The sequence below is a fragment of the Nipponia nippon genome, unplaced genomic scaffold (genome assembly GCF_047370975.1).
Source record: "Nipponia nippon isolate SJK-2023a ecotype South Korea unplaced genomic scaffold, ASM4737097v1 scaffold_23, whole genome shotgun sequence".
Classification (NCBI taxonomy): domain Eukaryota; kingdom Metazoa; phylum Chordata; class Aves; order Pelecaniformes; family Threskiornithidae; genus Nipponia; species Nipponia nippon.
The window spans coordinates 1,565,226-1,579,827 of record NW_028262340.1 but is presented as its reverse complement, the minus strand read 5'-3'; the positions used below and the strand labels follow the sequence as shown (position 1 = coordinate 1,579,827).

Genomic DNA, 14,602 nt, shown 5'->3' with positions numbered 1-14,602 from the left:
GCTCCAGTAGTTCTGGATCTTGCTGGGGAAGCTGCGTGTAAAATAATCGATATATGGTAAGACTTATACAGGCACGCATCCGTTACGTTCATAGATTTTGCCCAGTCCAGCCAGTAGTTCGTCGCGGCTCCCTCATTACTCCCCCACACCATCAGGATGCATAGGGAAATGGTAACCTGTCAAGATAAGACTCAATAGATTGATTAATGTCTATACGGTCGAATATTTCGACTGGGTACCCATTCTAGCGTCCCTTTCTCGGTTTGCACACACGCATACCCACGTCCCAAGCAACGGAGGGAATAAGGGCCCCCCCATTCCAGGGTTTGCAGGTCCCGTACTTGAACCAAAGGGTAAGGCCCTTCGTTCTCATCGAGCCGGAAATGTGCCTGGGTTGCAGTCTGGGTTTTATAGGTGTTCCCTCGAATGGTATGATTTAAGGTAATTAGTGCCGTCGTCAACAGACGCTGTGCCCGAAATAAGGGAGGGTCAAGGGGAGGGGGAACCCCTGTTCCTGGGCTTATCTTTTCCCCCTCCCTAAGTCGGTCGAGTAACTCTTTTAATGTGCGGTGCGCGCGTTCTACAATGCTTTGGCCCGTACTGTTATAGGGAATGCCATGACTCAACTGAATATCCCAGCGCGCAAAAGTTCTTTGTCTTCTTGCTGACATATGCCGCTCCATTATCTGTTTTAATTTTTTGTGGGATGCCAAGTTGCGCCATACAGTCCTGCCAATGTAAAATAACTGAGAGAGCATTTTGTTTAGCATGCATAGTCGCTAAAATAACTCCACTGCAGGTATCAACTGTGACATGCAGATACTTACGTGGATTAAAGGGTTCATAAATCGTAACATCAGACTGCCATATTTGGTTGGGCTGCAACCCTCGAGGGTTTACCCCTGCCTCCCAGAGGGGACCTTTGGAACACACAGGACAAGCAGCAATCACAGAGCGAGCATCTTGCAACGTAATGCCAGCGAGCCTAGCTAAACCGCGAGCTCCACAGTGGAGGAGCTCATGCAGGCGGAAAGCTCGCCTTAGGTTAGAAGTTTCTTCAACCGCCAGTACGCTCTTTGCTAAGCTGTCCGCTATTTCATTCCCAGCAGAAAGAAAACTCGGTATGGAACTATGACTATTAACATGGATAGGACAGACAGGAGCGGTTCTCATTTGCAGTGCGGTGAGCAACATTCCGGCAATCTCTGACGTTGCCCCAAGTGCCCATCGGCACTTCTTCAGTAACTTATATACATAGCAAGAGTCTGTGATTAGATCCAAGGCCTCTTCGGGCCATTGAGTGAGAGCCATCCATACCGCCTTGGCCTCAAGATACTGCACGGATTGCCCTTGATCTTGATAACTAATGTGGGTCCACTGACCATCCTCCTGCCATGTAACGACAGCTTTCCCAGTAATCGATGACGCGTCGGTAAAAACCGTGCGGCCTCCGGTGGGTTGTTCAACTATGGCACTAGCTGGCAAAAAATGGAGTACCTGGATTATCTCCCCACAGGGGTGTGGTCTTAGACCTTCAATACGACCCGTAAATTCAGCTATCGCCGCTTGCAGGAGCCCCACTTGTGGAAGTACCAACTCCCACTGTGCCAAAGAACAGGGCAATGCGATGACCTCCGGGTCCTTCCCTGTTAAGTGTTGAGTTTGCCTCCGACAGCGGAGAATAAGCTGGGATAATAATGTTGGCCAAGAAATTAAAGCCGTCTTTGGTTTGCCTTGATACAACCAAGCAAAAGGCCAGCCTTTTTCACCATTATTTTGAATTAGTAAACCATGGCCAGCGGTATCGGTCATGTAAATCAGGGCAGTGACTGGTTGTTCAGGTGTAAATCGAGCGAGACCCCAATGCTGGGCTCGCTCCATAATTGTCCTAAGAATCTCCTGATGGTTTCTTGAAAGAGTCCTTGGAGCTAGGGGGGAATCTCCTCCTTTCAGGAGTTGATATAAGGTAGTCATTTCTGCCTCAGATATTGGAATAAAGTTTCTAAGCCACAATAGTTGTCCAATTAATTTTTGTGCCTCATGGAGTGTTGTCACTGTAGTCCGAATTTCAAATGATTGTGCTGTCACGCTTCGTGGCCTCAGTTGAGTACCTAAATACTTTACTGCACGCCCTACCTGTGTTTTCCGAGGCTCAATGTGTAACCCATGTCGCTCCAAACTGACTATCAGCTGCACGCGTGCCTTTTCCAGTAACTCCTCTTGGTTGGACGCCAATAACACGTCATCCATGTAATGGAAAATGATGACCGTAGGGAAATTTTCTCGAATAGGGCGTATCGCAGCAGCTACAGCAATTTGACACAAGACTGGTGAGTTTTTCATGCCCTGGGGTAACACCTTCCATTGATATCTGGCGCACGGGTGTTGATTGTTAGGCTCAGGAACAGTAAAGGCAAAGCGTACTCTATCTTCTTCATGCAAGGGAACACTAAAAAAGCAATCTCTAATATCTATAACCACTATTTGATAGTCAGGTGGAATCATGGCCGGAGAAGGAAGGCCCGCTTGTAGCGGACCCATGTCTTGTATACATGCATTAACTGCGCGTAGATCATGTAGCAGTCGCCACGCTCCCGATTTTTTTTCTTTATCACGAAAATGGGGGTGTTCCAGGGACTTGTAGAGGGTTCGATGTGTCCTGCGTCAAGTTCTCGTTGTACCAATTGTCGAACAGCCGCCCTCTTTTCCTCTGTCAATGGCCACTGCTCTACCCACACTGGTTTATCTGTCAACCAGGTGAGTTTTAATGGGCGGACACAGGCAGTGGCCATTATGATAAATTTGTACGCAGCACTATATTCATCTTCTGCAAACAACATCGTCCCAAGATGACAATGGGTAACTCAGCAATGACAGGGTTACACCATGCTACCCTAGCTTGTCCAGATTCCGGATCCTTCAACATAATTTGCATTGGGTTCCTGCTTTGATGCGAGGTCTGCATGCCTCCCACGCCTTGCAGCGAACCTCTCGGTTCGAGTGGCCAATCATCTGGCCATAGATGTGATGGGATTACTGTAACATCCGCTCCTGTATCTAAAAGGGCTCTTAACACGAGGCGTGGTGTTCCCCCCAACGCTGGGAGCCATGGGGTAACTATAATATCTACTTCTGGTCGTGTGGTCATGTTTAGGGTGAGTGCCACATACGGCGAGGCTCTATCCCCAGCCTCCTCTATTGCGCGCTCCCATCTCCCCAAGGCAGCTGAGTTGGATATTGCATCATTGGGACCGCAGGCGACTGTGCTGGTCCCGGGGAAGGAGAGACTCCCTGTGCCATACATTGCGCTGCTGTCGTCGGGCCTGTTGAGCTGATCACTGGGGCAGGTGGGGATGGCACGGCCCTCAGCCATCCCCTCTTCTCGTTTCCCCAGCCCGGTCTCCTTTGCTGACTCCCCGATTTGCACTGTCGAGCTCTGTGGCCTAGTCGCCCACAGCGCCAGCATCGTAGGTCTCTCTTTCCTTCCCCTGTTCCGGGGGTGTTTATTTTTGAAGGGCATTGTCGCGCCATGTGTCCTTGCCCCCCACACCTATGGCACATAAGTCGTGCGCCGCGGCAGGCCGCATGGACTGCGGCCACTACCGGTTGCATACTTTGCGCCTGTTCCTGTTCCAGCACATAACGAATCATCTGTGAAAGCGTGGTCCCTATGGGTAACTGTCTTAGCAACACTGCAGTTTGTGGGTTTGCTTGCGTACGTGCACAGTCAAGCAATATTGCCTCCTTAGCCTGCTCAGGAAGTCGAGCAACCTGGAGCGCCGCTTGCAGCCGGTCTAAAAACTTTGTGAAGGGCTCACTTAACGATTGCCGTATTTGGACCCATGGAGGCTCCCTTTTATCAAGAGCTGCGATGATGCGTATTGCTTCCTGGGCAGCTTTCGAAGATGCAGCAAAATCGCGCCCCCGCATTCGCTGAGCCTGTGCCTGAGGAGTTGCGAACTGCCCTTCACCCATCAGCTGCTCTAAAGTCACTCCTGCCATGGGATGGTTGGCCTGTTGCGCCTCAATAACAACTTGGGTGCACCGATTCCTCCACTCCTCCCTAAACAATACCATCATCGAGGGGGTCAATACGGCCCGCATCAACTGAATGATATCAAAAGGTGCAAGTGGCGTTGCAAAAACACAGTCTAATAGGACTTGGGTCTCTGGGGAATTTAATCCATGACTTTTCACCGTTGTGACCAATTCTTTCACCAACTTTGCATCTAACGGTTGCCACTCATATCCTCCACCTGGGGCTGCTCGGATAGGAAATGCTTGAATCGGAGGGGCCTGGAATCGCACTCCTTCCAAGACACAATTTTTTGCAATCATCTGCCAATCCGTCCCATTTGCCCTCTCTTTCGGCATTCCCCCTGGCATAAGACTTTCCGCATTTGCCACCACCCCTCTCAATCGGCTGATCAATGCCTCGAGTTCCCTTGAAACCTCGTTAGTCCGTCTTGGAAGCGGGGGCGGATGAGCAACAATCGAGGATCCCTCGTCACCCCCTTCGCCCTCACTGCTATCAGAGCTCATGGGGTAATCGTGTACAGGCTCCCTCCACTGTGAGGGAATACCAGTTTGATTTCCCATTGCCCCAGGGATAGGGGTTCCCTCTGGTGGCTCAGGTATCACTGACAGTGCCGGGGGAGCCCTACCACCCCCCCTCGATGTCCTGCGCTCCGCTCTCTGTGTGTCCAGCACTCGTCGATCACTGGGATACAATGGGGCGTCCTCAGGTGTTTTGCCTTCTTTTTCTCCTTCCCGCCATCTTCCTTCACGTAGTTCACGATACTGCTGGGATCCCACATCAGCCCCCGGGACCCAATCCAGCAACCTATCAGTCAGCTCCCTTTCCACACATTGTTGCAACTCGCCCCAGGGGTATTGAGGAAGTGGTAGATCCGCCGGTGCAGGAGGTGCCGAAGGTTCCGTGGGCGGCCGCTCTAAACTCCCCACTTGTATCGGGAACACCTTTCCCGACTCCTTTGTTCCCGCTGCACCATAGTCTCCCTGCACCTCCCCTTCCTCCGTTGGCTCAGCCCCCAGTAACAACGGTTCCGTCTGTGTCCCACAGGCCACTCCTTCCCAGCCAGCCTGGGTCCCCTCCGAAACTAAACTTGTTGGCTTTTCGTTCCCAGGAGATTCCTGCCCCATCAGCACACCACGTGCAGCAGGTCGGCGCCGCCTTGCCGCAAACCCCCGCTTGAGCACCCTTGTCGTTACCGACTTTAGTACCTTTATGAGTTCCGCGAGCTCCATCGCTGTTGCCTGATCACGTCGGGGTCACCACTGTGTAGCAAACACTACACATCAAGGTTATCCCCCTAGATCTCCAGCCAACCCGGGCTTTATACCCCCAGCAGTAGGTGTGTCATGTTATAAGGGGCGGAGACAAGGGAGGGTCGACCCTTAACTCTTTCCGTACAGCACGTGATCTTCCGGTCGCCAGCCCTTATCTTTACTACAGATATGGAGGCTATAGGAGAAGATACAGGATTAAAATGTTTTTCAGGCATTCTTGAGTTGGCAGTTCTTAAATGTGAGTGCTTGAGCTTGTGGGAGGCAGTGTTCACTTTGCGCTTGCTGAAAAAGTCTCTGCTTAAATCCATTTCTGCCAAGCTAATCTGCTCTGCCTGTCATGAGTGGGGCAAAGAACAGCATCTTGGGCAAAAATCAACATGATAAATCACCTTGAGAACTGTCTTTGATCTTGAGTAAGTCCTGTGCTCTAAGTACAGTGCTCTAAGTCTAGCCCAGACCATGGTTGGTGTTAGTCAGCATCGAGGAGCCAGCACTTTCTAAAAAGGGGCTTCAAAATGTAATTGATTACTCCTCATAGCAATGAGCCCATAAACATGAGGCACCTTTTTCTTAGCAATTTGGGACAAGTGCAGGTGCTCTGCAGGCCCTGGGAAGATGCAAAGCTCAGTCTGGAGGAGAGCAGAACCTGTATTTGGGGAAAAGGAAGGTGAAGTTTAAGGATAGGATTGATTTTCTGTACATTTACCTAAGATGTGGGTGTCACAGCTGGCCAGGTAAGCCACTAGTTCAATCAATAAGAGACGACATCTCAGGGCAATCAGTCTCACTGAACTGAGACCTCAGTGTGGGATGCATTGCCCCCATTGGGTCCCTCATTGGCACCTGCCTCTCTGTGATAGTATAGGGAGGTGTGTCTGAGGACTTGAACCTTGACTTTTTGCCATCTAAGGTTAGGTGAAATCAATCCTGTCCAGACAATAGCCAGTTTTCAACCACTTTTGTAAAGTCTAGTTGGCCATGATGTATCCTAGGGTGTTGTTACATCTTTAGACTCTGTTAAATTAAACTGAGTTACCTTACACTCCACATCTCTCTTTTCTCATTGAATGTGGAGCATCCACAGGGTTGTAGGAATGAATAAGGAGTGGGTAATCCTTGGAGGACTTCATGTTGAACACAACCAACCTCTTCTGCTGGCTCTCCACTGTTGCTCCTCAAGATGAAGTTGGGCTGTTGTGCAGCTAAAATCTCAGTCCCCTGTGCTTCCCTGTTTTGCTGGGTTTACACTGGCAGGATCAAAGCAGCAGGGCTTTGAGAAATTTCCCGTAATTAAACCAATGCAATTCTGTCATAGCAAGCCACTGCACCCTAAGGCAGATAATAGCTTTGTAAAGAAGGAGGATATTTCTTTTCTCATTGTAAATTACATGTATCAGTTTTCTTCACTTAAAAAGCACCATCCTTATTTTCCTTAGGAACACCCCACCCATTTTCTATTCCGTCTCTTGGTGATGCTGTCTTATTTCAGTGGAATCGGAGTATTTCCTTCCCAAGTGTCTCATTAATAGCTGTTAGTTGCTGACAAGGGTGGTAGGTTTAATAGAGCCTCCCATTGAAATTCATTGTAAGACGGGTTCCCCTTTATAGACAGCCAGTTTCGGCATCCCGTCTGTATGAAATACGTGCATGCTATAGAAGTTGGATTTGCACCATTGTTTTGTGCCAAAAGGCAGGAAATTAAAGAGGCAACATTTCAGTAAAAGAGTGTATGTGCTTTCTCTTTACCTGCTATTGTTGTAAATGACACTGAAGATTATTGCAAGCTTAAGAGAGGATTTTATGCAGAAAAGATTTGCCTTTTATTTGTCAGTGAATGTATGTGCTACATTAGACAGTGCTTTGTATTTAGTCAGCTTTACTGTGTAGTCTGTTTGGAAAAGAAATATAATTACAGAAATTGTAAAACCATAAATGATTGTAGGAGATTAGAAGGAATTCAAGTTTGAAACCATTTTAATACGTTTTTCAAAACTGTCTGTGTTTCAAGTTACTGTCTTTGGTTACTGCTACAGAGCCAGGTTATGTGTGCATTAAACTGAGCGTGAGTCCCTGAGGTTTGGCTTAGTACAATTTATGTTTAGATTACCATTAAAAGTAATGTCTCACAAATGGTAGACATTCAGTCAGTTATTCTGAATTCTTTTGTGCAAAATATTTACTGTCAGCCTCTATAAAAGTAGCAGCATTTAATTACTTAAATACAAATACTGAAGTAATTTTTTTCTGTTTGTTTTCTTTTGGATATAATTACAGAAATGTGGGAAATACTTTTCCAAGGCTTTTGAACTCGAAAGTGGAACAGAAGGAAGACACAGGGGGACATACACCATTCAGTGTTATTTTCCTTGCACAGGAAAAAAAGATCATTATGAGATGAGCACTATAGTCTCAAGTTTTCAAAGGTTTGCATAACAAACAAGAGACACATTGTGGGTTGCATCTTGACTTTGAAGGCTTGCCACTGTCAACTGAAATAAAATGGCAAGGTTTAAAGCCTTAACCAAGTTCACAAGGAAAATATTTGGACTAGAAGTTTTGGAAAGTTTTCTCTCTTTGAAGTAGTTTGTCATGTGTTACCAATGTGAACTTTATTGACCTTGAAACATTTTTTTTTTTGAATCAAATAGCAACTAGTGACACTTTAGTAAAATCTTAAATCAACAACCATCTCCTGGCGGCTCCAGCTTCGTAGCAAATGCAGGCAAAACAGGGAATCTACAGACGAGACCTTTATTATTCGTAAATGAAGCCTGCCAAAACCTTCCCGAAATAGCATTCAAAGACCCTTTTAAGGTCATGGATCCTGAACAAAGCCAGAAGAGCACAAAAAAGGCTGAGGAAAGTCCAAGAAAGAGGCTTCCCAAAGGAGAGGCTTTCCAAGCCAGTATTTCATCTGCAGCTACGTACCAGGGCAGCTCTGCTTCTTCGCAAGGAACCCCTCTCCGAGATATCATATCGCAGCAGCACTTTTCTGGTTCTTTGCCGATTCCAAGAGAGGAGTCTCAGGAGAAGACTGGACATCAGAAGCAACCTAAGCCTTCCTCTTTTGAACATCCTCCCCACGTTTCGCAGCTTCAGCAGCACACACTGTCACCAGCATTTATGTCTCCTGGGAAACCAGAGCATGTCCTTGAAGGTCCCACATGGCAGCTAGTTGATCCAGTAAGACCAGGTCCCTCTGGCTCCTTTTCATCACCCGGGCTTCACTCTCACCACGGCCAGCTCTTACCTTCCCATTCACCGATCATTCCTGGAGAGGACATGCCGTCCGTTCAAAAGGTCTATATCCCTCGCCCTTCGCAGGTTTCCTTAAAACAAGCTGAGGAAGTGCACAAGAAGGAAAAGAAACCTCAGAAGCCAGGCAAATATATTTGCCAGTACTGCAGCAGGCCTTGTGCGAAGCCAAGTGTGCTCCAAAAACACATCAGGTCACACACGGGTGAGAGGCCATATCCTTGCATTCCATGTGGCTTTTCTTTTAAGACTAAGAGCAATTTGTATAAACATAGGAAATCTCATGCTCATCGAATAAAAGCTGGGCTGGCCTCAGGGATCGGAGCAGAGATGTATCCATCGAGCTTGGAAATGGAAAGGATTGGCGGGGAGGACTTCGAAGAGCCAACAGAAGGAGAAAGCACAGATTCGGAGGAGGAAACGGGTGCAATGTCGGGCCATTCGGTAGAGCTTTCACCCAGGCAGAAGCACACCCTGTTGTCCAGTAGTTTGCTGAGTGGAGGGAGCCAAGGCTCCAGCCACGACCGGTGTTCATTGTCTCAGTCTCTTGAGGACAGCACCCAGTTTGTGGAGCCATCGTCAGACCATGCTCTGAGCCATAAATCTGAAGATACCCATACTATAAAGCAGAAGCTTGCACTCCGCTTAAGCGAACGGAAGAAGGTCATAGATGAACAAGCTTTCCTGAGCCCCGGGAGCAAAGGGAGTACCGAGTCAGGCTACTTCTCGAGATCAGAAAGTGCAGAGCAGCAGATCAGCCCACCAAATACTAATGCAAAATCTTATGCAGAAATTATTTTTGGGAAATGTGGTAGAATTGGGCAAAGGACTGCCGCGTTAGCTGCAAACACAACCCAGGGGTTTCCGCACCTGTCTACCGAAGAGAAACCTAGTATGGTACCATTATCTGTGCCTAGAACACAGGTTATTGAACACATCACTAAGCTAATTACAATTAATGAAGCTGTTGTAGATACCAGTGAAATAGATAGTGTTAAGCCTAGAAGAAGCTCTTTATCTAGACGTAGCAGCATTGAATCTCCAAAGTCTGGTGTATATAGAGAACCGTTTCAGTTTGATATCAAGTCTGGTTCCAGTAGCCAGTTGGATGCATCGAAAGTGTTGACATCCCACGGTGAAAAAATTAAGCCCGAACAATCATTATTGTCACTTCAGCAATCCCACAGTGCCACAGAGACAGTGCCTCTCCTAAGAAGCCACTCAATGCCTTCTGCTGCATGCACTATAAGCTCCCCACATACCTTTAGAGGTAGCTATTCATTTGATGATCACATCATGGAGCCTGAAGTCTTAAGCCGCAGTCAAGCGTTTTCTTCCCATCCTCGAATGCTAAAACGACAACCAGCTATTGAGCTACCTTTGGGAGTAGAATACGTCTCAGAGGAGGTTAGCTCTGCGAACAAAGAAACTGTTTCCAAACCTCCTGAGGAGCCTGAAACCAAGGAAAGCGATCTTACCAAAAAGTCAAGGAAGGGTCCGAAAGTTAAAGGGTTCATGTACGAGTGTAACATATGTGGTGCTCGGTATAAGAAAAGGGACAATTATGAAGCCCATAAGAAATACTACTGTTCAGAACTGCAGCTCTCAAAGCCTCGCTCTTCCACTTCCCATACCTCTTCAGAGACTGAGAAAAGTGTTGCGGATCCTGACACATGGCCCCAGATGATGCATTACAAGCTAGGGAGCAGTTTGGAGCTCACCCCACTCCGAAAAAGACGAAAGGAAAAGAGTCTCGGTGATGACGAGGAGCCTCCAGCTTTCGAGTTGTCTGACACTCCCTCCTCCAGTACTGGGCCAGGGACTCAGTTTGCAAACCTGGCATCATCTGATGTCGCTTTAAACCTAACCCGCGAATCCATTAAGTCACCAGCAGATCCGGGTAAATCCACACCTTCTGATGCCAGTGCCAGCTTTCATTCCAGGAGTACCAAACTGTCTTCGAGTGCAGAGGGCAAAGAGAGAAGAACGACCTCAAAGGAGATCTCTGTCATCCAGCACACAAGCTCCTTTGAGAAGTCTGACTCTATCGAGCAGGCGAGCAGCTTGGAAGGAGAAGAGAAGCCCTTGTCGCAGTACTCGTCTCAGCCAACACCCCAGCACAGCCGACCGCCTCACTCCCTGCAGCCCAAGCTGGTACGCCAGCCCAACATCCAGGTCCCAGAGATTCTGGTCACGGAAGAGCCCGACAGACCAGAAATGGAGCCAGAGCCTCCTCCGAAAGAGCCAGAGAAAACGGAGGAATTTCAGTGGCCACAGAGGAGCCAGACCCTTTCTCAGCTCCCTGCAGAGAAACTCCCACCAAAAAAGAAGAGGCTGCGGCTGGCAGAAATGGCTCAGTCCTCTGGAGAGTCCAGTTTTGAATCAGTCTCTCTCACCCGAAGCCCAAGTCAGGAAAGCAGCATATCCCATGGCTCCAGCCACTCTGTGTCGTTCGATCGTGAAGATCACAGCAAGTCGGAGTCAACCGGCCAGCCCTCTGAATCCCACCCAAAGCCTCCTGGCATTGGCTCACATATGTTGATGGTACCAAGCCACCATCATCATTCCAGGGAAATGCGGAGATCTGCTTCTGAGCAGACACCGAACGTGTCACATCCTTCCCAGATGTCAGAGACCCGCAGTAAATCATTTGACTACGGGAGCTTGTCGTCCACTCCTGCCTCAACCGCCGGCCCCTCGGCCTCCTCGGCTCCACAGGAGAGAAGGAAATGCTTTCTGGTTAGGCAAGCGTCCCTCACTAGACACCCAGAGCATGAGCCAGACTTGGGCCCAACAGGCCGGCCAGAGACAGAAGATTCAGTTCCTTCTTCAAGTAAATCTCCTTCGACAAGTTTGCCCCAGCAGCCAACATCTTCATCCCCTTTGCCCTCTCATGGTACTCACCCAAGTGAAAAGAGTCAGCCAAAAGACAGCCCTCAGCCAGCGTATACCCAGCCATACACAGAAGCTCTGCAAGTGTTTCACCATCCCGTACCACAGCTAACGCTGCATGAAAAGCAGTTCATGTCCCCACAAGTTTCTATCTTCCCCTACCAGCATCTCCTGCCGCAGCCAGGGCAGTCTGCAGAGCTCTTCGCCGCACACACTATGTCTGACATCCTCTCTGCTCAGTTCACCATGCCTCAGATTCCTCCTTCCATATTTCAGACCCCACCACTGCCTCTCCCGCAAACGCTCATCCACCCGGGCCCGCTTCATATCACTCCTCCCTTAATGTCTCACCCTGCTGAGGTGCCGTTCAGGCAGCATCCTTCATTCCTGCCAGTGCATTATCCTGGCTCCTCACCAATCCCTTCAGCCTTTTTTCTGCCTCTTCAGTCTCAGTTTGCTCTCCAGTTGCCAGGTGAAGCTGGTGGACATTTACCACAGATCAAATCCAGTTTATTCCCAGCAGCAGGAACCTCCAGTCTTTCCCCGTGCACAGAATATGGCTCAGACAGTAGGTTGCATCCTTTGACCTGCACAACAAGTCCTTCGGTGTCCATATCCGCATCTCAGCTCATTCCTACGCGGTCAGACCCAATGGTGTCGCTTGTTGTCCCTGTGCGCATACAGACAAATATGCCGTCCTATGGGAGTGCGATGTACACAACGCTTTCCCAGATTCTGGTCACTCAATCCCAGTGCAGTTCCTCTTCTATCATTCTCCCAAAGTTTGATGATCGCCAACCCAAGGGTACCCTGGTCTGTAGCGCCGATGTTCATGGACTAGGCTTCGATCTGGCACAGATGATCACAGAGGATCAAAGAAGCATTTTCCAGAGCCCGTATCTGAGAGTACCCTTACCCTTACCAGAACGAAAAGGCTATATGCCACTCACCTCCCCATCAGACAGCGTCCTTGGACTGGAAGGAGGCCCATCAACAGTTGGTGGAAGCAAAAGGATGCTCTCTCCAGCTGGTAGTTTGGAGCTGACAATGGAAACACAACAGCAGAAGAGAGTGAAAGAGGAGGAGGTGTCTGAAGCAGAAGAGAAGCTGGAAGTGGTGAAGCCACCCAGTGCAATAGAAGAAGGCAAAAAGCAGGATAAATCTCACTTTCTTGCAGAAAGCCAAGGCAGGGTTGAGGTTGAGACACCACCTAGTTTGTCCTTAGAGCAGTCAGAGCCAAAGGAAATCCCAAGTACTTTGCAGCAAGCTGTGTCCCATTCAGGTTCTCCAAGTTTTGAGGCACTGGAAGAGTATAAGCAGCCAGCTGGTAAGCAGTTCCTCAGCAAGGCCCCTTTGCAACCTGTGAAGAAAGAAGACTCCAAAGAACTGGTGGAGCAGTCTCCACCAAACCCTCCAAGCCCTGCACCTCCGTCTGAGGTCACTCATAGTGCAATGAAGTCTCGAGAAGGTACAGATACAAAGAAGGTACTTCAGTTCCCCAGTCTCCACACAACCACTAATGTCAGTTGGTGCTATTTAAACTACATAAAGCCAAATCATATCCAGCAAGTTGATCGACGGTCTTCAGTGTATGCCAGCTGGTGTATTAGCTTGTATAATCCTAACCTTCCGGGTATATCCACTAAAGCAGCCCTGTCGCTCCTGAGGTCCAAGCAGAAGGTGAGCAAGGAAACCTACACCATGGCTACTGCTCCACGTCCAGAGGCAGGCAGGCTTGTCCCGTCCAGCTCCAGGAAGCCAAAAATGACAGAGGTAATGCAATCCTATATATTTCTCCTCATCCATTTGGATACATGGGAAGAGGGGGATGAGGGACGGGGAATTGCTATTCTTAGTTTAATAGGAGTTTATTCATCCCTGTCTCAGTTTGGTAAGCACCTGTTCTCAGTGAAACTTTTAGAATGAAGAAGCTAAAACTCACTGTAATCCAAAAAAAAAAAAAAAAAAAAGGCAAGCCTGCTGCAAGGCAATCTGCCATGTTTCTTTTCTCCAGTTTCTACTTGCCTTGTAATCAAAAACGCATGTAGGAATCACCACCGCACCATGAACTGCCACTGCTCAAGCACAAAGGATTAGACTTGATTTGCATTTGTCTTGATATTTCAAATAGCTTTACAACTTTTTTTTTTTTTTTTTTTTTTTTATAAATGCTGTTATAATTCCCTACATTTTGCATGTTATAAATGAAAAAGGATTACCTTGGGGAAATGGGATTCTGTCTGGTTGTGCATCTGCTGATCGTACATTAATGAACATGGAGAGGCATACTTGAATGTATTTAAAAATATTAAAGGAAGATTTGCAAGTGTATTTAGGCCCCCAAAGAAGCGTAAAGGCATGCAGTGACATTTATAAAAGTGCCTCAGTAGGTTAGACATGGAGTCTTGTTAAAACACCCATGTCGCTTAGTCTGTTTAGTTAATGTCCTTAGCTGTCTACCTGCTTTTCCAGGTATCTGAGGATATTTAATACGGACTTAAGGGGAGCAAGGCAAACGGCTTCACAGGGGCAGAGCTCACCAGAGGCATTGGCCATATGGGCACAGAAGTCTTTAAGACACTTCTGGTAACTGCCTAGTGTTTTGTATCTCATTTTGAGGCCAGACTTTTCCCCTCTTGGTTAATGCTGAACCATACAGATCCCTTTAATCCAGATCATGTTCATGTAGATTAGCAAACAGAATTGCTCTAAAGATTTTGCAATTTCATATTCATCTCAAGTCAATTTATATTGATGGATTATTCATTTTATTTCTGTATCATGAAATGAACTCTGAATATTAAATTTATCATAATTGCTGTTGCAGCTGCTGCTTATAAATATGTCTTAAAATACACAGTAGCGTCACTTTGATTCAATAAATCTTTATTTCTATTCAGCATTGCCATCATTCTACTGCAGAAATCCAAAAGACAGAATTTCTAGGGACACAGAGGCAGATAATTACCTGTGCAGTGCAATAACCACACTAATGCTTGATATTTATGCACTCTTTTTCAAAGGATTTTATCTGAACGGTGCCGTACCATCTTTGAGTTCATTCTCTAATAGAAGTGCCTGTGCTCCTCTGAGCTTTGCTCTTTGACATGGTGCTAAAATGCACACCAAGTGTGTGTTTCAGAAA

General features: G+C 47.6%; 1 protein-coding gene across 3 annotated transcripts in view; it reads left to right on the top strand.

The window, feature by feature from the left end:
* The window catches only part of HIVEP3 (HIVEP zinc finger 3), a 315,453-nt gene that overhangs the window by 236,850 nt on the left and 64,001 nt on the right, over nt 1-14,602 (top strand). For all 3 annotated transcript variants that reach the window (XM_087760919.1, XM_087760921.1, XM_087760920.1), the window contains one exon: nt 7,585-13,230. In XM_087760919.1, coding sequence (XP_087617045.1) covers nt 8,128-13,230 — 5,103 coding nt within the window. In that variant the 5' untranslated portion in view covers nt 7,585-8,127. The remainder of the gene's footprint in view (nt 1-7,584; nt 13,231-14,602) is intronic.